Here is a 19,855-nt window from a genome sequence, read left to right as displayed (position 1 = left end):
ATAGATATGAAATCATAAAAACATCATGAAATTAGGGTGCCGGGGGAGGGGGGGGGGTTTGGGGGGTAAAGGGGAATCATCATTGAACTTGGATTTCCCTTTTTCTTTTAAAATTTTGGCAGATGATATAATTGACTGCAATACACAGATTCTTCACAGGGTAGCGGACACAGAAAGCTAATGTGTTTGAATCCTATCAAACAAGAAGTTGTTATTGCATGTCTTGCATAACAAATAATTAGCACACATGAATCAAAATCAAACAACTCAAACCTCACCAATCAATCATATTGCTGTAGCAGAGTGTAGCTAACACTCTAAACGAAGAATGTGAAGAGAAGATACAAGTAAAATATGTAACTTGACTGTTTTAAAAAACTCTCTTGATTGTCTTGATTGTTGACTTGATGATGTTGTTTTCTCCCATGTGTCTCTGATCACCATCAGCATCATCACCAATGACCAAGGGCTTCTTGCCTATGCAATCTACTCTCTTCTTCATACCACTGAAGATCAGAGATGGAGAAGATGGAATCCGTCTAAAACTCCTCGCACTTTCAGATCTCACAAGTTCCTTTTCCTTACCATTCTTCCCCTTCCTTTCATTTACAACATTGTTATCATGGTTGTCTGCTCCTTTGTTATCAGATCTTATCTGATGTGCATTGCTTTTCTCTGGTTTTAATCTGTATGGAGGGTTCTTAATTGGCGTGTCCCTGGATTTCAGCTCAAGGATACCTTTCTTTTTATCTCCCTGCATCTCTCCAGTGTTCGAAAATGACTTCCTCCTAGTTTCAATCTCAACAATCTCTTTTTCGCTTTTCCCCCCACCTTTCACAGGGATTTGCTGCTGGCTGTCAATTTCATCAACGCATTCCAGGTCCTGCCCTTGTTGAGCTTCTGAAATCTTGAATTCCTTTTGTGGATACACAAGATCTAGCTTCCTAACTATTTCATCAGTCTTGTTACCTTCATTTTGATTCACATCACGAGGATATGAATCAGCATCTTCTTCTGCATTCTCCATCAGCATCTGAAGCCACTTTTCAACATTTCCTTTACCACGTTGCTTTCTGCTCTCTTCATCCTCCTCATCTTCTGGTGCATCATGAGCAGGAAAGCGTATGTTACCTATCATCCCATCCTCCCCTATTTCCAGGTTATGAAGTTTTTCATCAATTGACTTCTGCTCAGCTGCTATGGCTTTGTGATTTCTAGACTCCCCGTGCTTTTCCATGCTAGTCCTTAGAACAGTTTCTTTGGTTTCTTCTCCTAGTTCTTCTTGCTCCCCATTTTCTTTCAAGGATGATGACCCAGCTTCTGATGCTTTCTGCTCCTCCTCCAAAAACTTTCTCAGTTCCTTGTGCAAAGGACCATTGGACTGAAATCCTTGCACATACAGGGCATTGTTTTCTAGCAAGGCATTTCTCATTTCCATCTGCGTTTTGTTCTTTGACTTACTTTCAGGTAAATACAGAACAATCTTGTTTTCTACCTCGTCAGGAAGAAAATCATCCATTCTTGATCTCTTCCTTGCCTGTACCCATTCAGGTCTTACTTGTTTTTCTAGCTCGTCCCTTTGTTTGAACTTCTTATGCAGTTCCCTCTCTGATGTATCACAAATTGCTTTCTGAGCTTCAAGTCTAGCCATGAGTGCGTTGGCTGCTGCCTGATTTAGCCTGACTTGTTCTTTGTAAACAACACTCCTGCAAGAGGAAAATGCAAATATATCTCAACTCACCAATAAATCCAAGCAGGATGCTACTCTTAAAGAAAATTGTGCCATATTAATCTTACTGGTGCATGGCATCTCGAATCATCTTTTCTAGCATTGCTCTGTATGAAGATTGTGCCTCAGCTAGCCGTCGACACTTTTCAGCCCTTCGTCTTCTTTTTATCAGCACCAACTCCAAATCTTGTATGCTGACATGTTCCTCCTCAGTCTTCTGCCTCAGTTCATCAACTTCCACATCTAATTTCTGTAATTCAGCTTGGATCTTTGCTGTTTCTTCTCTCTTCCTCAAAGAATCCCTGGCAATTACAATGGCCTGGTAAGGGTTGCTGCTGATCATCCCTGGGTCTTCATTTTCTTTGGAAGCAGGCTTTAATTTTTTTGCAGCTGCCACAACCAACATGAAAACAAATAAGCAAAAGTAAAGCTCAATGGTGCAAAACCAAGAAATCGTGAAGTATTTTCTTTACCGACCAATGATGGGTGTTGTTGATCTTGGTTTTCTGTTGACGTCCAGTGATCTCAAAGCTGATGAAGCTTCCATAGATTCCCTTCGAGATAGAACAACGGCAGCCGGGGCCAGACCAACCTTCTTTTTGGATTCGATGAAGTGTTGTGGAAAAGAATGTGAATCAACTGTCTGACAAGCATTCAGTTCTTCACTTTCACCCTCAGCAAACAACCACGAGAATGCTCTACGCCTATATCATCAATGTATACGTAAGAATAACATTACCTTCAATTATATTTAAAAAAAAAAAGGAAAAATATACTAATTGAACTTTGCTTTCTTCGAAGAGAAATGTACGACAAACCTGAAATCTGAATTGGATGAGGCAAAGATGGACAAGAACTGATTTATGGACACACCAACTTGAAGATCCCACCATGGTATGAGAAATTCCAGTGTATTATGCTTCTTCTTGCACACTTGCCACTGCAGAATCCTTAAATTGCTAGCTACTGTCAATCCTCCTCCTGCATATTGTGTTAAAACAATATTAATGATTCAAATTCTACAGACCGAGACCATATCGGGAGTAGGGAAAAAAAATTTAGGCAAACACTAGATCATTACTTGATAAAGGAAACCAATGGTCAATTTCCCATGCAAGCGGCGAAGCAGCATCAGCATGATAATACAGAACATTGCCATACGGGTCAACACGAAATATTTCAGGATCAAAACCAGCATTTCTGATTAATTGAATTAGTAAACAAGTGTTAGAAACCAACTTCTGTGGGAAAATTTCAGAGATTTTTCATGCGAACAAAGAACAAGAAAGTTTCAATCTTTACCCAAGGTGGTTGAGTTGTTTCCAAAGGAGACCGAGGAAAATCTTGGGCTTGGTAGTTGGCTTTGCTTTCGAGTCAATGATGGGGAACAATTCATCTAGCTCCTGTGCTTTCACAACCTGTTAGCAAATCAGCTTGCAAGAATCAGAGAAATTCACAACATATTTCAATAATTAAGGTATAGCATTAGATTGCGTGGTTGGTGTAAGAGTCCCACTTTTGAGATTAATACGCAAGACAAAAGACCACCGCCCTTAGACTTGATACATAACAACAATTCTGAACGTAAAAGGGGGTGATGCGGGCCTGATAATTACACGACTAATTGATGTTCTGAGAACCACCGTATTATCAGAAATGATTTTTCAAGAAACGAGCAGCCAATCCAAAGCAACATTAAATTCGTCGTAGTTGACTTCAAATGAAGAGAAACAACAATGCTTCAGCATAAATTGGGCCCTAAATCATCAAATCGTCCCAATATTTATAACTAAAAAGACAGATTGTAGCCCAGAAACCTTAAACAGTTATAATTAAGAACTCATATAACAGATCAGTTGAGCCCATATTTTTCTTCTGGGTTCTCACCAATTAATTAAATAGACCTTCAATTCAAAGCCCAAAAAGAGAGGGAAAGAAAGGAAAAAAAAAAGAGAAAAGAAAAGGAAGGAAGGAGTTCTTCAGTAGCTGGGTACCGCCTGTTGAGGAAGAGCAAAAGGGATGAAAGCGAAAGGAGGGCCATGGCTATAGGGCCCTAAACTTCTATCTCTGCATAGCTTGGCGTAAACTTTTGGGTAACCCAGTGCTTCGTCAATCGCAAGTTCATCTTCAGTGAAGACGAGATCGCCGGCCATCACACTACTGTCTTCCAGAACCAATACTAATTGGCAGAGAATTCACAGCTTTGGATTTCAGAGAGAGTCAAGTTCTTGATGTATACTGAGTAAAGAGACCAACGGTCGATCAAGTTTGTTTGAAAAAAGTTTTTCCTTTCTTTAAAATTGAAAAAAAAAAAATGAAGAAGATGGTGGAAGTGTTGTAACGGCTAGATACGCTGCTGTCCCACGAGTCGCAACGGGCTGAGCATTACTACTACTATTTACTTGCTCTTTGACTAAACAAATTGATTACTCTACCTTTGCCTTTGTGGGCTTGAGCTGTGGAGAGGCCAAGAAAAATCAAAATGTCTTTACTTTGTGAAAGGACGAAAATGCCTTTGACCAGTGAGTTATGAGCTGTGTGCTATTTTTATTTTTTATTACCAAAGAGCCAATGAATGGGGTAGTATCAATTATGTGCTGAGATCTTAACAGTTTAGCGCATTTAGACGTTTTCAGTGATTTTTAAACATTTGAAAAAGGCAAATTGTATGATCATCATTGAGATCATAACAGTTTAGCGCATTTAGAAAAAAGTGTTGTAGTACTAAAAAGGTACGAAAAAGTTTCTTAAAAAGATTCACCATTTCATAAGAGTTAAATGCATCAAACCCCCTAATTCTACCCTCAATTGCACTTTACTCATCTCAACTCAATAAATAGTCACTTTACCCTCTGCTTTATATTTTAGGACAAAAGTATTCGTTTCATATTAATTATTATTTTATTTATTTTTCTTCTTTTTTGCCCTTTTTCGACTTGTCTCTCTTTTTATATATTTTTCAATTTTTCTCCATTTTCTCATGTAATTAACTACTTTTTCTATTCGCTATTATTACTTATATATTAATTTTAATCTTCTTAAACTTATTCTTTATTTATTTCAAGTTTTTTTTTTTTACTTTTTGTTCTTGAAAGTAATAATGATAATAAAGTATAACAAAGTATATGTTATCTATGTGCACAGATTATTTCATACATCACTTAAATCAATATGTCTAGAGCTTAAAATAAATTAGTTTTTAATGACAGTAATAACAAATTCAAATCGTAATAATATAGTGGTTAATTAACTGTACATAAAAAAGCAAATAAAAATATTGCTTTATTTTTTGGGATATACTTTTAAATATTAAGTAATTTATGGTTTTAGTTTGCTAATATCCTTTTAAATAGTCAAATTACTAGTAATCTAAAACTTTCTTATTGTGACAGGCATATATCATTTTTTTTACACTCTACAATTTATCTTGAATTTTCTAGATGTGCAAGCAAATGAATCAAGAATGAAATTATAAGTAAAAGATAATTATAATATTTTAATAAGCGTCCAAATTAGTAATGCTTATAAGAAAGTGAAATAAAATAGTGATACAAGAGAAGTGAAAAAAAATAGTAAAAAATAAAAAATAAAATAAAGCAGTGGAAAAGAAAAAGGAATAGATTAGACAAAACAAGAAATAAAATAAAATAGTAAAGGTACTTTTGTCTTACAATACAGAATAGGTGTGCAAAGTGCTTATTTAAGTTCGGGGGGACAAAGCGCAACTAAAGGTAAGGTTCAAGGGAGTTTAGTGTATTTAACCCTTTCATAAAATATAATTTTATCATTTTCAATTGGTAAAAATGGATAATTCTCTCACAAAAAGATCATGTGTCTGAATTTCATTGCCGATTTGAGAGCTATATTGATAAGTAATTAGTAAAGTTCTCTAATGTATGGTCTCGAGAGCATTGCTCTGCTATATAATGATAAGCGGAATCAAAACCATTCAAACTTTTGCTTACCAAAAAAGGATATAACACATTTTTTTTGGTTTTCTTGAAAAAAAATGTGTACAAAAAGATTTCAATAGATGATCTAGCAGCACATAACTAATAGTATAGAAGCATAATCATTTGTTCCATTGATGGTCAGGGCTCCAACTAATAATTTAGCTCCGGTTCGAAGAGTCTTTGGGTGCCAATGCAGCAATGCGTGCTGTAAACTAACAATAATCTTCTTTCGTGGAGTTTCTTGCGTGTGCTTTTCCAGAAAATTTTTGCTAAACAATTACAATGGACAAATTTCAGAGTAATGAGTTTTTTCCTCATGTACAATGATTAGTAATTGGATTATCTGAATGCTATTTTGCTCTTCAAAAATGAGAATATTATTTAAACTTGCAAGGGCCTTTTAAAAGTTTTGTCAAACATGTCAATGCTTTCTATCATTCTTAATAACACTTCAATTATTGTTAATGACACACTATTTTTTTTTATTTTTTTGTGAAAAACACAAGAAAAAAAATAGAATGCCAATAACATTACATATTTTTTCTTCTCTCTCTATACTTTTTTTTGCTCTTGCCGCTAAAGAAATAGATAGTGGCATAAATGAATTTGTAAGCAGTTTTAATATATATCTAATGACTGTACAACAATTGTTTGGATAGAGTATTATTTGAAATATTATTTGGAATAATTACTGTAACACTTTTTGTGATGTGATGCATGTGAGATAAAAAGGTAATTAAAAATATAAAAAAATGAGTTGAAAAATGTGTTTACGATACAAACTAAAAATTTTTTGGGATAATTTCACAAGTCCAACTTTGTTCATGGGAATTAGGATCTGGTGCACAAAGAGCTTTAAAAAACAAAAAAAATCTTCCAAATTATTGGACCAAGGTGCAATGATTGCATTTGAATTTCTCATTTATTAATACGGAGTATGGAGTAATCGTGTCTTGTTGATTGGTGCAAACCTCGAACCTTAACTACTTGAATTACCCAAAGCCAGCCCTCAGTCTCCTCGCGTCTCGCTCAATCATGCTCGTCTAGTCTCCGACTCCTCAGGCACTTGAACAAGTTGTAACCCTCCCAAAAGCCAAAGGTCGATTAATCCAAAGACAATATAATTTTGCACGCCGACGTCAACAATATCAAAAGTTTCTTCTTTTTCAGCGGTGTTGAATTAGGCTGATCGGATGACTGGGCCCGGTTACCAAGCCACTTGCTCCTATCTTTGGTAGGATGATGAGTGTCAAATACTACTACCAGTAGCAGTTTTAATTTTTGGCTTATTGCAGAGTTGCCCAACCATGGCCGGCGAAGCAACTGACAACGCTACACCCCTCCTCGTCCGCCCCCGTCAGTGGTGGCGCAACCATTGCACTCCCCGCTCATGGACCGCTTCTCTCCGCCTTAAAACCTCTCTGTCCTCCGAGCTCAGTGGCGCCGTTGGCGACTTGGGCACCTACATCCCCATCGTCTTGGCCCTCACTCTAGTCTGCAACCTCGACCTCAGCACAACCCTCATCTTCACTGCCATCTATAATATCCTCACCGGCCTCCTCTTCGGCATCCCCATGCCAGTCCAGCCCATGAAATCCATCGCGGCCGTCGCCGTTTCAGAGACGCCCCACCTCACTGTCTCCCAAATAGCCGCCGCCGGAATCTGCACAGCCGGCACCCTCTTCATCCTTGGCGCCACCGGCCTCATGTCCTTCATCTACCACTGGATCCCCCTCCCGGTCGTCCGGGGTGTCCAGCTCTCTCAAGGCCTCTCCTTTGCCTTCTCAGCAATCAAATATATTCGCTACGATCAAGATTTCTCCACCACTACTTCCTCCAAATCCACCAGCCCTCGTTCTTTGCTGGGCCTCGACGGTCTCGTCCTCGCTCTGTTTTGTTTACTGTTTCTTATACTTACAACAGGAGACGGCGGCGTCCCTGAAGACGATGAAGCGATGTTGAGGACCAACCCCGACGCTTATAATCGATTAAGAATTCGAAGGCATCGTAGATTAAGAATATTATCAGCTATTCCAGCAGCTCTGCTTGTATTTCTGCTTGGTTTAATTTTGTGTTTTATTCGCGACCCTTCAATTGTCCATGAAATTAAACTCGGCCCGTCAAAGCTTCACGTTCTGAAAATCACCTGGGAAGACTGGAAAACTGGGTTCTTGAGAGGTGCAATTCCCCAAATCCCATTATCTGTATTGAATTCAGTTATTGCTGTGTGTAAATTATCGACAGATTTGTTCCCTGAGATGGATGTATCGGCTACAGGGGTTTCAGTAAGTGTTGGGCTGATGAATTTAGTGGGATGCTGGTTTGGAGCAATGCCAGTTTGCCACGGGGCAGGTGGACTGGCTGGGCAGTACAGGTTTGGTGGGAGGACTGGTGCGTCAGTGGTGTTTTTGGGTTTGGGGAAGTTGTTGCTTGGATTGGTTTTTGGAAATTATTTTGTCAAGATTATAAGTCAATTTCCAATAGGGATTCTTGGGGTGCTGCTTTTATTTGCTGGGATAGAGTTGGCCATGGCTTCAAGGGATATGAACTCGAAGGAAGAATCTTTTGTGATGCTGGTTTGTGCTGCTGTATCCCTCACTGGGTCCAGTGCAGCCTTGGGGTTCGTTTGCGGTATTGTGCTGTTTTTGCTGCTGAAGCTGAGGCAGATGGATTGCTCTACTTTTCGCTTCTTTAAGGCCAAGTCTGTATCTGTTAGCACAGAGGAGGAGGATCCAGCCCCAATCCGTAGCAGTTCTTCAGAAATTTTCTAGCGTCCGACCACTTGAAGCATTGTTGTTGATTGTCTCATAATCAATTTAGTGCCGTCTGCAATTATTGGGGACTTGGACAAACAAGTTAGACGGAGTATCTGAGGCAGTCTTAGATTATATCTATAGCTTTATTCACCATGGTTCATGTTCTATAGTATGTTGTACTCTTGTAGTAATGTGATAATCTACTTGGATTACTATAATAATATGGACTACTCACCTAGTTTAATTACTCCGGCAGCCTCAAACCACCAAATATAGAAACTGAGAAGCTGAGAAGAGGACTATTCACCTACTAAGCGCATTCAGAGTAAATTGGGATGGTTAAGCATGCGAAATCTATTCCTGGAGCATTCATGGCTAGTGCATTCAGCTTAATTAAATTTCTTCTGTACAAAATTAGGAAATTGGCGGAAAAACTAACTTTCAGATGTGTTAAAGCAATTCAACATATAGTATACATGTAGTTAGCGTAGGAGTATGCAGCAGTGATCGTTTTGGGCTGCGATCAGCATGTGGTTCACCTGTTTTGTTTGCATTCCTTTATCATTTTTTCTTTGGGTAGAGTTTGCATTCCTTCATCCAACTTTTAGCAACATTTTTGTTAAGTTCTAGAAAGTTCAAGCTTTCAGTAAATATTTTTCAGAAATGAGAGGGTTTTAGATTCAATTCCTTCCTTCCCGTTGATTTTTTGGAGCATAAACTAAGAAACAACACCTTAGTGTTGCAAAAAAATCTTATAAGAGACTTGTATTGAAGGTAAAAAATGAGTTTGTGTTCTACATTCATCAACTCACTATTTATAGTGATTACACGAAACAAACTAGCAAAATATCCAACTAACAATTATCCTAAAATTCTCAACAAAATATAATATTCTTCTACTAGCAAATCTTAGCTAATATATTTGTTAACAAACCAACATGATCTTTGGTTAACAAATATCTTTATTTTTCTAATAACTAAATTATTTTGATATCAAACACAATCTGATAAAATTTGTAGGAAAAACTGGCATATCTCAACACTTCTCCTTGTCACTTTTGCTGCAGATTTTCAATTGTCTTTTTAAATCTTTGAATCTTATTTTGGATGAGACTTTTGTAAGAAGTTCTGCAATTGATGATTAGCCTTGCAATGAACTTCTTCCTTTGGGTTTTTATGCAAGCTAAATATTAGTCTTGCAACGGACCACTTCTTTTGTCTTCTCATGCCAAACTCCACATAAAAGATGATTTTTTTATAAATATTTTCAAATAACATTCTCATAGATTTAAAGTGGAACACTCTTTGACGATATTTGAACCTATACAGAAAATATGAAATTTTGCATGATTTTTCATTTTGTCATCACCATCAAAATCTGTAGACTCAAAAACAGATATATTATAATCTTGATAAATATCAGGAATCAATTTGATACCTCTTGATTTATCAATGATCTCCTCCTGAATTTTTTCAGGATCTGAATTCTTGATTTCATCATCATGTTCCACTTTAGAATTGTCAAAATCTGACCAATTCATAGTGAAACTTTTTCTTTTTATTTTAATTGAGAATAGTTTATTCTCAATCAAATCATTAGCCATTATCCTTGGGAAAACGGCATAAAAAATTGAAATGCGAATGCTGGCGTTGGATCTCTGTCTAACTACAACTTTGTGGTTTCTAATTTGTGTATCTATCAGCTCTTCAAATGCTGGCGAAACAAAATTCGTCTCCGCCATATCCCGTAGATCATTGACTACCAAATAAGTTCAAAATTTTATGACCCAAATTTAGTAAGTTTCACCACTAAAATTTGAAACATTTGACAAAAAGTTCTTTCCTGTCATGGTTTTGAACTTATAAAGGATCCTCACCAATGCATCACTCTAAAAAAAAAAAAAAAAGACTTAGGCCCTTAAGATATAGGCTCTTGATACCACTTTGTTGATTTTTTGGGGCATAAACTAAAAAATAACACCTTAGTGTTGCAAAAAAAAGCTTGTAAGAGACTTGTATTGAAGGTAGAAAATGAACTTATGTTCTACATTCATCAACTCACTATTTATAGTGATTGCATGAAACAAACTAGCAAAATATCCAACTAACAATTATCCTAAAAATCTCAACAAAATATAATATTCTTCTATTAGCAAATCTTAGCTAATATATTTGTTAACAAACCAACATGATCTTTGGTTAACAAATATTCTTATTCTTCTAATAACTAAATTATTTTGATATCAAACACAATATGATAAAATCAGTAGGAAAAGTTGGCATATCTCAACACTTCCCCTTCCTCATTTCTTAAAATCACACCCCTTGCTTTAAAAAAGTAGCAAGTTGGCTTGTAAAAAATTTGTCGATTCCAAGGATGGCGACTTGCAGTCTGGGGTTTTGATCTTGATGAAGATCTCATTTATTGGCGAAATGGGATAGTGAGGTTTTCTCTAATTACCTAATTTGCAATTACTTTGGAAGCTTGCTCAGAATCCAACTTGGTGCCAGTACTGACAACAAGAACCTCTATGACACAGTACCTTAAACCATAGACTAACTGGAACAATCAGGCCGGCTGATTTCACAAAGATAGTTGACAAAGATGTTTTAGACTTGATGAAACTTTACCATTAGGGTATCCGGCACTATGTTCTTCAATTCTGCAAAAAGCTGAATTGCTATGTCCAAATAAGAAGTGATCATTTCAGACGTTTTCTTTTGGACTTTGATGCGACTTTATCTCTATATAACATGGCAGTCTGCTAACATTCTACAGCAAAACCTTCAGATAGTTTCCACCCAAAAAAAAAAAAGAAGGAACTTCATTTTCCTGTAAGTTGAAGCCGAATTGGTTTTCTACACTAAAACAGAGAGTTCAGATTATCAAGAATGGACTTCCGGTTTTTCTCTCACATTAGACTAGTTTTGCCATTCATTTTGGTATTTTTGGTTGGTGCAACAAGTTCATTATTACCAGCATATGAAGATTCAGAAGAGTTGGATGACCTTAAAAGGATTTGCAAGTTTGAACGCCTTATGGAAGTCGAGAGAGAATGCGCCCGCGTTGTATCTTCAGCTTCAAAAGCTCAACTTGGAATTCAAAAGTTCTATGAAATTGCCAAGGGTCTCTCTTTCCAAAATGGAGATTGGGTGCAAGAGGCTAGTGGAGTACCACTGATGCCATTTGATTCAAGTGACATGCCAATGAACTTTAGTGGCAGTGGATCACTTCTAAAGCTAGCTTCGTTTTGGGTGATGGGATTTAATCTTTCCGATCCAAGTAACAATGCCATTGGCGTTTGTGGACTGTTGTCTATAGGCATTACGAGGAACAGCACTTTGCCAGACATGCCGCAGACTTGGTATCCCAAGTTTCATAAAAGCCCTGGATACTCTGTGCTAACAATTGCTTTTGAAGGACATTATGTGGAGTCTGAAGACGAGGGAGGGCAGGGTTTGATGTGCATGTTGGGAAATTCAGTATCTCCTTTTTCAGAAAGTCCTCCTGATTTTTCTACGTGGTCATTGAATTATGGCTGCAAGAATAACCGCCAATTTTCTCCTGTCAAAGATGATCGAATTATGCTTGTTCTTCAATATCCTCAGAGTTTCACTTTGACCAGCGGGACAATAGTTGGTGACCTGAGAAGTTTGAACAGACGGTCAGACCCCAAATATTTTGACGACATCAGTATCGTTTCCCGGCTCAGTCATCAAACCTATGACTCCAGCTATCAGTTTATCTCCAAGAAGATTGTCTCAAAAGCATGCAACTCGGACTTGTACGAACACGAATCGTCAGAGAAGAGAGGTGATGTATATCATGGGAACCATTTCTGTAGAGTCCTTCAAAACTTTGCTTCTGAAAAATTTGATATTGTAGTGGAAAATTGCAACAGTAGCAACATATGTGAGAACTTGGGGCCTTTTGTACTCGGTGAGAAGGTTGAAAGCAAAGACAACATCTTTCATAAGTTTCGGCTGATGATGACTGATCTTCGTTGTGTTTTAGGGGACAACATCAGTAAGCTCAGAGCTGCAAAGGTTTCTGCATTCTTTAGAGTCATATCTCCTTTGGAGGATGTTTATTATTCTGGGGCTAGGAGTGGTATCTCTGGAATGACCATCTCTGCAGAAGGAACTTGGAATCCTTCATATGGGCAGCTGTGCATGATTGGCTGTGTTGGACTTGAGAACGATATAAACAGGTGCAATTCTAAAATAAGCTTAGTAATACCTGTCATATTGTCAATCACTCAGCGGAGCATTCTCATGGGCACTATCACTAATATTCAAGGGACAGATGCGTTTAGCCCTTTGCTTTTTGAAAAGAAAGTCCATCCTTCTGATATCTGGAACAGGTATCATGACTATAGCAGGTCTTATTTATCATACAAGTACTCCAAGATTGATTTGGCCAATGATTTTTGGATGAGAAGCAAGAAGTTCAACATACGCACCGTGGTTCATGATTTGATCTTCAAGTATCCAAGCACTGAAGATCGTGATAACTTGACTCTGCTGTCTTCTCTGTCCAGTAAGCTGTCTTTTCATGTCAATGCTCTCCCAGATCATAATCATGAACACAAATTGCCAGGGACACTCGTTTACTTCGAGACACTCACTTTGGGCAAATTGTTTGGACGTTATTGGTCCGAATTAACAAGGCATGATAATGGGGAGCTGTATTCTGGAAGTCGAGATAATTTTGCTTTTACTGATGAGAAGCTGCCCCTGAACGTGTCAGCACATCTCACCCTTAGTGGAGAAAACTATGGTCATATATCAAAAATCTACCTTGAGGGACTGTATGATCAACTTGGAGGAAAGATGTATCTTATAGGCTGCAAGGAAATCGACTTCCAGTTCCAGCATTCTGAGAGGTTTGCGTATGAGAATCTGAATCTTGGAAGCAAGATGGACTGCTTGATAGAAGTGATGATAGGGTACTCCCCTGAGACCGCCAGGTGGTTGAGAAATCCTACAGCCAAGATCTCAATTTCCAGTGCCCGGAATGCAGAGGATCCCTTGTACTTTAGGCCAATCAGGCTAAAGACATTTCTGATTCCATACACTGACAACTCAAAAGAGGTACGATTTCGTCGAAACTTTGAGGAGCTTTTACGTGTGTCAATACTTCTAGGCTCAATCAGTTGCCTATTTAGCCAATTATGGTACATGAAGAAGAACGATTATGTCATTCCCTTCATTTCCTTGTTGATGCTGACCATTCAAGTTCTGGTCTATTGTCTTCCCTTGGTCATGAACACCACAGTTCTGATCAAGTGGAGCGGATATCACTACCGCAGCAAATATCCTCCGTACAAGGATAGAAGCATGCACTTCAAAATGCTGGAAATAATCAAGAAATCCCTCCTCTTGGTCGCGGTTGTACTAGCTCTAAGACTCTGTCGAAAGGTATGGAAATCAAGACAACGTACTCAAAGTTTATTATCACCATTAGATCACGGACCAAGGGAAATTCGGGTTGTCTTTGCAAGTGGGATAATTCACATGATTGGCGTTGCTTTTATTCTGGTGATTCGGGAACTCAAGATTGACGAAACAATGTCTGCAGCAGCTGCAAACCACAATGCGACTGACTGGGAAACCATACTGCAAGAACACTGGAGCGTAGTTCAAGATTGGTTTTTGCTTCCCCAGATAATGGGAAACTTGATATGGCAGATACAAGTTAAGCCCCTGAGTAAGGTGTACTACATTGGATTGACCCTCTTAAGGTTCCTTCTTCGGACCTACGATTACATGAGAGATCCTGTCTTCAATCCATACTTCCATCCCACTGAAACTTGCAGCAGCACAGAAGTTTTCTCAAGGTTTGAAAAGATTGTGATCATAATGATAAGCCTATCTTTTGCTGTCATAGTTCATGTGCAGCAGAGTGGATGCAACATTTTCAAAGTTTAAATAGAAGTTGAGTCTAGTCTACTGTAGGTGAATATGCAACATTTTACAGATCTCTTTGGTAGTTACTTGAAATGTCATCAGTATCCTGGAGATATCGGTGCATATTTACTTCAGTGAAATGTTTCTGTTACTTGAAAAAAATAAAATAAAATTGTGATGCATGTATCCTAATTGTCTTCTCCACTTTGCCCAAAATACTGCATGTTATTCGTAACGTTCAAATTTATAAGTATTCTAGTAATTTATTTACGTGTTCTTGGAGTACATTTTAATGTGCCTTCGTAAAAAAATATGGTTGAAACATTTGAGAAATTTTTCACCAATATTTTCAAATTATCCTCGATAAATATATCCAAATTGGTTATTGATAAAATTGTGTATCATCATCCTCACAAACCTATTTGTTGTTTTGTGCTTCTGGTTGAGTTATTTTGTACCTACGATACAACAACTTAAAATATGTATAGTTTCCAAAGAAGTTTTCTGTCTTGAATCTTGATGCACCTACCTAATAAGAAGGTGTTGATCCGTCTCAGAAACTCATCAAGTTCGCCCGTGGATTCCGGGTCTGTGACATGTGAGTGCAAGTTTCTCCGCTGGACAGGATCGGAGTCAGACACATCTGTTTGGGACACGACCCAGAATTAATTTGAAATTGTGACAAAAAAAATTATTTCATTTGCTTTGGATTTCAGACACACAAAATTAAAAAACCAAAAAAAGAAAACGGAAAATAAATAGTGAGATGAGAAAGAAAAAAAGCATAAAAATTGACAAAAAAATTTATTTTTTTGTGCCATATGATAAGCTCCACATCGATCACAAACTATTTATGCCACTAATCTTACAAAAATTTTAATGTAGCAAAACATTAAATACATATGTAAAATATTCAATGAGACTGAGATTATACAAATTCATGTTGCATTAATCGATGCTACTACTCTGATTTTACTAAAACTGCGTAGAGAAATAGGTTGACTTCTCAGTGTCACAATCACTCCTCTTCTTTGCTTCAAGTTCACACTTTCCTTCACCAAATCGCTTCCCTATTTCTCAACTCCACTTTTCTTCAATCCAAAGATCCAAGGATTCACCTCAAAGAAGTCCGTTGATGAAGAATCGAAGGACAACCCACTTCACAGGTAACTGCATCAATTAGTTGCAAATGCAAAAATCATTCAGCATTCAGACACTAGTCCTCTGATAATGTCATTCTCGTGCTCCTAATTTTGTTTTTGTTTTTCTTGATCATTTCTGGTACTACCATGTACTTCCCTTTGCTTTTGCATCAGTAACTGCAGACTTATATTTTATTCGTATGGGAGATCAAAAGGAGGTATTTGTTGTGGTGTAGAAAATTAATATTTGGTTAGCGGGATTCTTTCAGATTAGAAGTTGTAAAGGAGTGCTTTGAGGGGTATCGTAATTTTAGCGTAAAGATGAAGTGTTTTGGAGTTGATGGTTGGATTTTAACAGGGTTGCTAGTTTTGTTGTGCTTTGGTTTTGGAAAAGCATACCTTGTTGATGGAGAGTTTGGTGGTAGGAGCAGGAGTGGAAATTCAATGACTTACAGATATGATAGGATGGATGAGGTGAAGAAAGAATGCTCCTTGGTTTTATCTTCTGCTTCTAATTTAAGACCTGCTGATGATATAGTTTTTAGTTTAAGAGAAGAGCTCTCCTTTTTGAATGGAGATTGGTGGCAGGAGTCAAATGGTGCTCCCATTATGCCCTTTGATGATAGAGATCTTGCAATAAATGGCTCACTGAGTCATGGATCTCCCTCAAAGTTGGTTTCTTTTTGGGTTACTGATGTTAATAAAGTTCATCGATCTAAGAAATGGATTGGTGTCAGCGGTGCATTGCTAATGGGGATAACATCGGATGGATTATTTATGGAACCGCCCTATGAGGGAAGTCCTCATTTTGATATGTGGCCTGGTCATTCTCAGCTTTCTATTTCATTCCAAGGAGTTTATACTGAATCAGAGAAGAATGGGGCCGAAAGAGTTATGTGTTTGTTGGGGCATACAGTGTTACCATCTCGTCAGCCTGAATCTGCTGAGCCATGGCCATGGGTTGAGGAATCTGGTTATGCTAATCAGCCCCCACTCGTGCAAGATGATCAAATTCTGCTTGTGCTTCGTTATCCGAGGACATTCACTTTGGTAAACAGAAGAATACGGGGAAGCATGAAGAGCTTAAATTTGAAATCAAATCCAAAATTTTTTAATGAAATTAGCATGTCTTCTTGGTTGGCTGCTTCTGCAAACTACGAGTTTGGTTCTGAAAAGATCGTGTCAAGGGCATGTGATCCATACCCATATAAAGATACTCTGGTGAATGGTGATTTTGATGTGTATAGAGGGCTTGATTTTTGTAACATTCTTGAGAAGTATACCAAACAAGAAGCTTTAACTATTGTGCCGAACTGGAGATGCAATGGAACGGATGAGTTTTGCAGCAAGTTGGGACCCTTCAAAGCAGATAAGCAGATAAAGGAGACAGATGGGAGCTTCAAAGACGTTAAGCTTGTCATTCAGGATTTCCGATGTCAGGAAGTGGCTGACAATCCTGACTTCAGAAGGATATCTTCAGTGTTCAGAGCAGTTCCTCCATTTGATAAGAAGTTCATTGCAGCAGAAAGAACTGGTCTTAATAATATGACACTATCTGCTGAGGGAATTTGGAAATCTTCCAGCGGACAACTTTGCATGGTTGGCTGCCTTGGATTGCTTGATAGTGAACGCACTGCCTGTCGTTCTCGAGTATGCTTATATATTCCTATCTCATTTTCCATAAAACAAAGGAGCATCATAGCGGGCACTTTCTCTAGTGTTGATGGAGGAGCTGGATCTTACTTTCCTCTATCATTTGAGAAGCTGGTGCGCCCTGCAGAGTTGTGGGATCAGTTCACAGCTGCTCGTCCATACTATAAATACACAAAAATTAATGCAGCTGGTGCGGTCTTAGAGAAAAGTGAACCCTTCAACTTTGGTAATATGGTTAAGAAATCTTTACTGGAGTATCCCAAGTTAGAAGCCACAGAATCATTCCTTGTCAGTCTCTCTCTTCTTTCTGAAGACCTCACTCTTCATATACCTGCAGTTCCAGATTCATATTCCAGCTCCTTTCTCACAAGAACAGATTTCCAAATGGAAATTGTTTCTCTTGGTCCTTTGTTGGGGCGTTACTGGTCACCAAATGTTTCAAACACTGAACAGGAGAACCCCTATCAGGATAAAGCTGAATACACAGAGAAGCAGCTCCTCCTAAATGTTTCTGCTCAAATTGCTCTAAGTGGAAAATCTTTTGACAATTTCTCAGTACTTTTTGTGGAGGGGCTATACAATCAACATGCTGGAAAGATGTATTTAATTGGATGCAGAGATGTTCGAGCTTCATGGAACATTCTGTATCAAAGCATGGATCTTGAAGCTGGATTGGATTGTCTAATTGAAGTTATGGTATCATATCCACCAACTACCGCCCGTTGGTTAGTTAGTCCAACTGCTAGGATTTCCATATCCAGCAAAAGGAATGATGATGATCCTCTCTATTTTAGACCAATCAAGCTCCAAACTTTTCCTATTGTGTATCGGGGGCAAAGGGAAGACATCCTTTCTCGTAGAGGTGTTGAAGGGAGCCTTCGCATCCTAACACTTTCCTTTGCAATCGCTTGCATAGTAAGCCAGATATTTTACATCAGGGACAATGTGGATTCTGTTCCTTACATGTCTCTTGTCATGCTAGGCATCCAAGCTGTTGGTTACAGCCTTCCACTAATTACGGGTGCAGAGGCCATATTTGAAAAGATGGCTTCAGAATCTTATGAGAACCCAGCTTATGACCTTGAGAAGAGCCAGGCAATACGCGTAATTGATTACACGGTGAAGCTTCTTGTGCTTGTAGCCTTTTCATTTATTCTGAGGCTCTGTCAAAAAGTGTGGAGATCGAGAATCAGATTGTTGACAAGGGCTCCTCTTGAACCACATCGTGTACCAAATGACAGGAGGGTCTTGCTAACCACCTTGACCATACATGTCATCGGTTATGCCCTTGTTCTGTTTGTCCATTCTCTCACTACAAGCCACAGACCTCTTCAGACTGAGAAGTTTATAGATTCATCTGGCAAATCCCAAACACTACGTGAATGGGAAACTGAACTGCAGGAGTATATGGGTCTTATTCAAGACTTTTTCCTCCTCCCCCAAGTAATTGGCAACTATATTTGGCAGTTACGTTGTAAACCACTGAGAAAGTTTTACTACATTGGGATAACAGCAGTAAGACTTCTTCCCCATGCATACGATTTTGTGAGGTCTCCCATTCCAAACCCCTATTTCTCCGAGGAATACGAGTTTGTCAACCCCCGATTTGATTTCTTCTCCAAGTTCGGGGACATTGCAATACCAGTCACGGCCGCTGTTCTAGCAGTTATAGTCTACGTTCAGCAAAGGTGGAACTATGAGAAGATAAGTGAAACTCTTGCAAGGCAGTCTAAGCTTCTTCCATTTGGTTCTAAAGTATATGAGAGGTTGGCTTCCATGTCAGTTGAAGCCGAGCTAACTTCTGGTGTCAATGCAACTGCTGGAAATGAGAAAGATGATGATGATGCAAATTGACTGGGATTGGTTTCATATATTTCCAAACAGAGCTAAGTTACCAGAATGGTGCTAATGGGACTTGAGGTGTTGTGTTTGTCAGTCTTCTTGTAAACTCAGTTTTCAATCTAATGAAAATGCATTAGGGAGACCATTAGCTCATTCTTGAGATGTACAACACTTTCATCTTTTGACCTTGTCTTGCTTCCAAGGATTGCTCGCTAATGATCTCAATTGCATGGTTTTCGCAAATACTGACGTTTAATCACTCTGTTCTCTGTACCTTTTAGCTGGTGAAGCAGCGCTTTGCTTAAGCTTCCTGACTTGTGGCATCCCTTATGCCGTTGAACACACAAAAATTGGTAGAAGAGTGTGAGAAGGGGAAATACTTCCCGACTTTCACTGCTATATTTGCACAGACAAAATGAACTAAAAATATCCATCAGAGGTGCCTCCCTTATAAAAAAGGGCCATTTGATGAAATTAGTAGTGCGTAATTGTTGCATTTTTATAATCCTTGATTGATTGGATTAACGGGGTCGAGTTAAGCAGGTCCGATGCTTGTCTAAATGAATTCTCTCCTACGTGCCCTGTTGACTTGCCTTCTTCCCCCCCTCCGTTCCCCTCCCTCCACTCTTGACTTCAGTAATTCTGTCTGGAGTGTAGAAGTCCAGATCAAGCGAATCTTGGGAGGATTCTCCTGTTCCCGTGTTTGAAACGTTTGTCCATGATGCCAGGCTTTTGTTTGCCAGTAGCGACTCCCGTAAGCGGTGGGAATTGACTTCGACTTCTATTTGGATCGGAGATGCCAAATAATTGTATCTTATAGGGTATTCTTGGTGGAATTTTTAGTTGTTTACTGCAATATGAAAGTAGTGG

The 19,855-nt window shown here is 38.5% G+C and overlaps 4 protein-coding genes across 5 annotated transcripts; 3 read left to right on the top strand and 1 right to left on the bottom strand.

Annotated features, from left to right (window-relative positions):
* Positions 1-178: 178 nt before the first annotated feature.
* LOC113740585 (uncharacterized) lies at positions 179-4,156 on the bottom strand. The gene is made up of 7 exons (XM_027268134.2): positions 3,724-4,156; positions 3,032-3,147; positions 2,811-2,929; positions 2,548-2,710; positions 2,207-2,433; positions 1,798-2,119; positions 179-1,706 (listed from the first exon to the last, which is right to left on the bottom strand). The coding sequence occupies exons 1-7, from the start codon at positions 3,880-3,882 to the stop codon at positions 371-373; spliced, it is 2,442 nt and encodes an 813-aa protein (XP_027123935.1). The 5' UTR covers positions 3,883-4,156; the 3' UTR covers positions 179-370.
* A 2,328-nt stretch (positions 4,157-6,484) lies between these two features.
* On the top strand, positions 6,485-8,685 carry LOC113742261 (molybdate transporter 2). The gene has a single exon (XM_027270058.2). The coding sequence runs from the start codon at positions 6,990-6,992 to the stop codon at positions 8,451-8,453; it is 1,464 nt and encodes a 487-aa protein (XP_027125859.1). The 5' UTR covers positions 6,485-6,989; the 3' UTR covers positions 8,454-8,685.
* A 3,743-nt stretch (positions 8,686-12,428) lies between these two features.
* Positions 12,429-14,369, top strand: LOC113742456 (uncharacterized). The gene has a single exon (XM_027270293.2). The coding sequence runs from the start codon at positions 12,429-12,431 to the stop codon at positions 14,367-14,369; it is 1,941 nt and encodes a 646-aa protein (XP_027126094.2).
* Positions 14,370-15,278: 909 nt separating this feature from the next.
* Positions 15,279-19,228, top strand: LOC113742686 (uncharacterized). 2 transcript variants are annotated; one of them, XM_027270589.2, is made up of 2 exons: positions 15,279-15,514; positions 15,760-19,228. In XM_027270589.2, the coding sequence occupies exon 2, from the start codon at positions 15,812-15,814 to the stop codon at positions 18,995-18,997; it is 3,186 nt and encodes a 1,061-aa protein (XP_027126390.2). In that variant the 5' UTR covers positions 15,279-15,514; positions 15,760-15,811; the 3' UTR covers positions 18,998-19,228. The 2 variants fall into 2 exon arrangements, 1 of the variants encoding a protein (XP_027126390.2); XR_011813424.1 differs by having other exon boundaries at positions 15,385-15,514; positions 15,665-15,797.
* Positions 19,229-19,855: the final 627 nt, after the last annotated feature.

Source organism: Coffea arabica, chromosome 4e, assembly GCF_036785885.1.
Source record: "Coffea arabica cultivar ET-39 chromosome 4e, Coffea Arabica ET-39 HiFi, whole genome shotgun sequence".
Classification (NCBI taxonomy): Eukaryota; Viridiplantae; Streptophyta; class Magnoliopsida; order Gentianales; family Rubiaceae; genus Coffea; species Coffea arabica.
Note: the sequence above shows the minus strand (reverse complement) of the source record. Positions and strands in the feature narration are given on the sequence as shown.

Excerpts from the sequence above, each read along its gene's own strand:
- LOC113740585 (XM_027268134.2), bottom strand. The coding sequence starts at position 3,882 with ATGGCCGGCGATCTCGTCTTCACTGAAGATGAACTTGCGATTGACGAA. Across the intron at positions 2,434-2,547 it reads TCATCCAATTCAGATTTCAG|GCGTAGAGCATTCTCGTGGT; the intron begins GTTTGTCGTACA and ends TTGATGATATAG. Across the intron at positions 2,120-2,206 it reads ATCAACAACACCCATCATTG|CTGCAAAAAAATTAAAGCCT; the intron begins GTCGGTAAAGAA and ends TGGTTGTGGCAG.
- LOC113742261 (XM_027270058.2), top strand. The coding sequence starts at position 6,990 with ATGGCCGGCGAAGCAACTGACAACGCTACACCCCTCCTCGTCCGCCCC.
- LOC113742456 (XM_027270293.2), top strand. The coding sequence starts at position 12,429 with ATGACTGATCTTCGTTGTGTTTTAGGGGACAACATCAGTAAGCTCAGA.
- LOC113742686 (XM_027270589.2), top strand. The coding sequence starts at position 15,812 with ATGAAGTGTTTTGGAGTTGATGGTTGGATTTTAACAGGGTTGCTAGTT.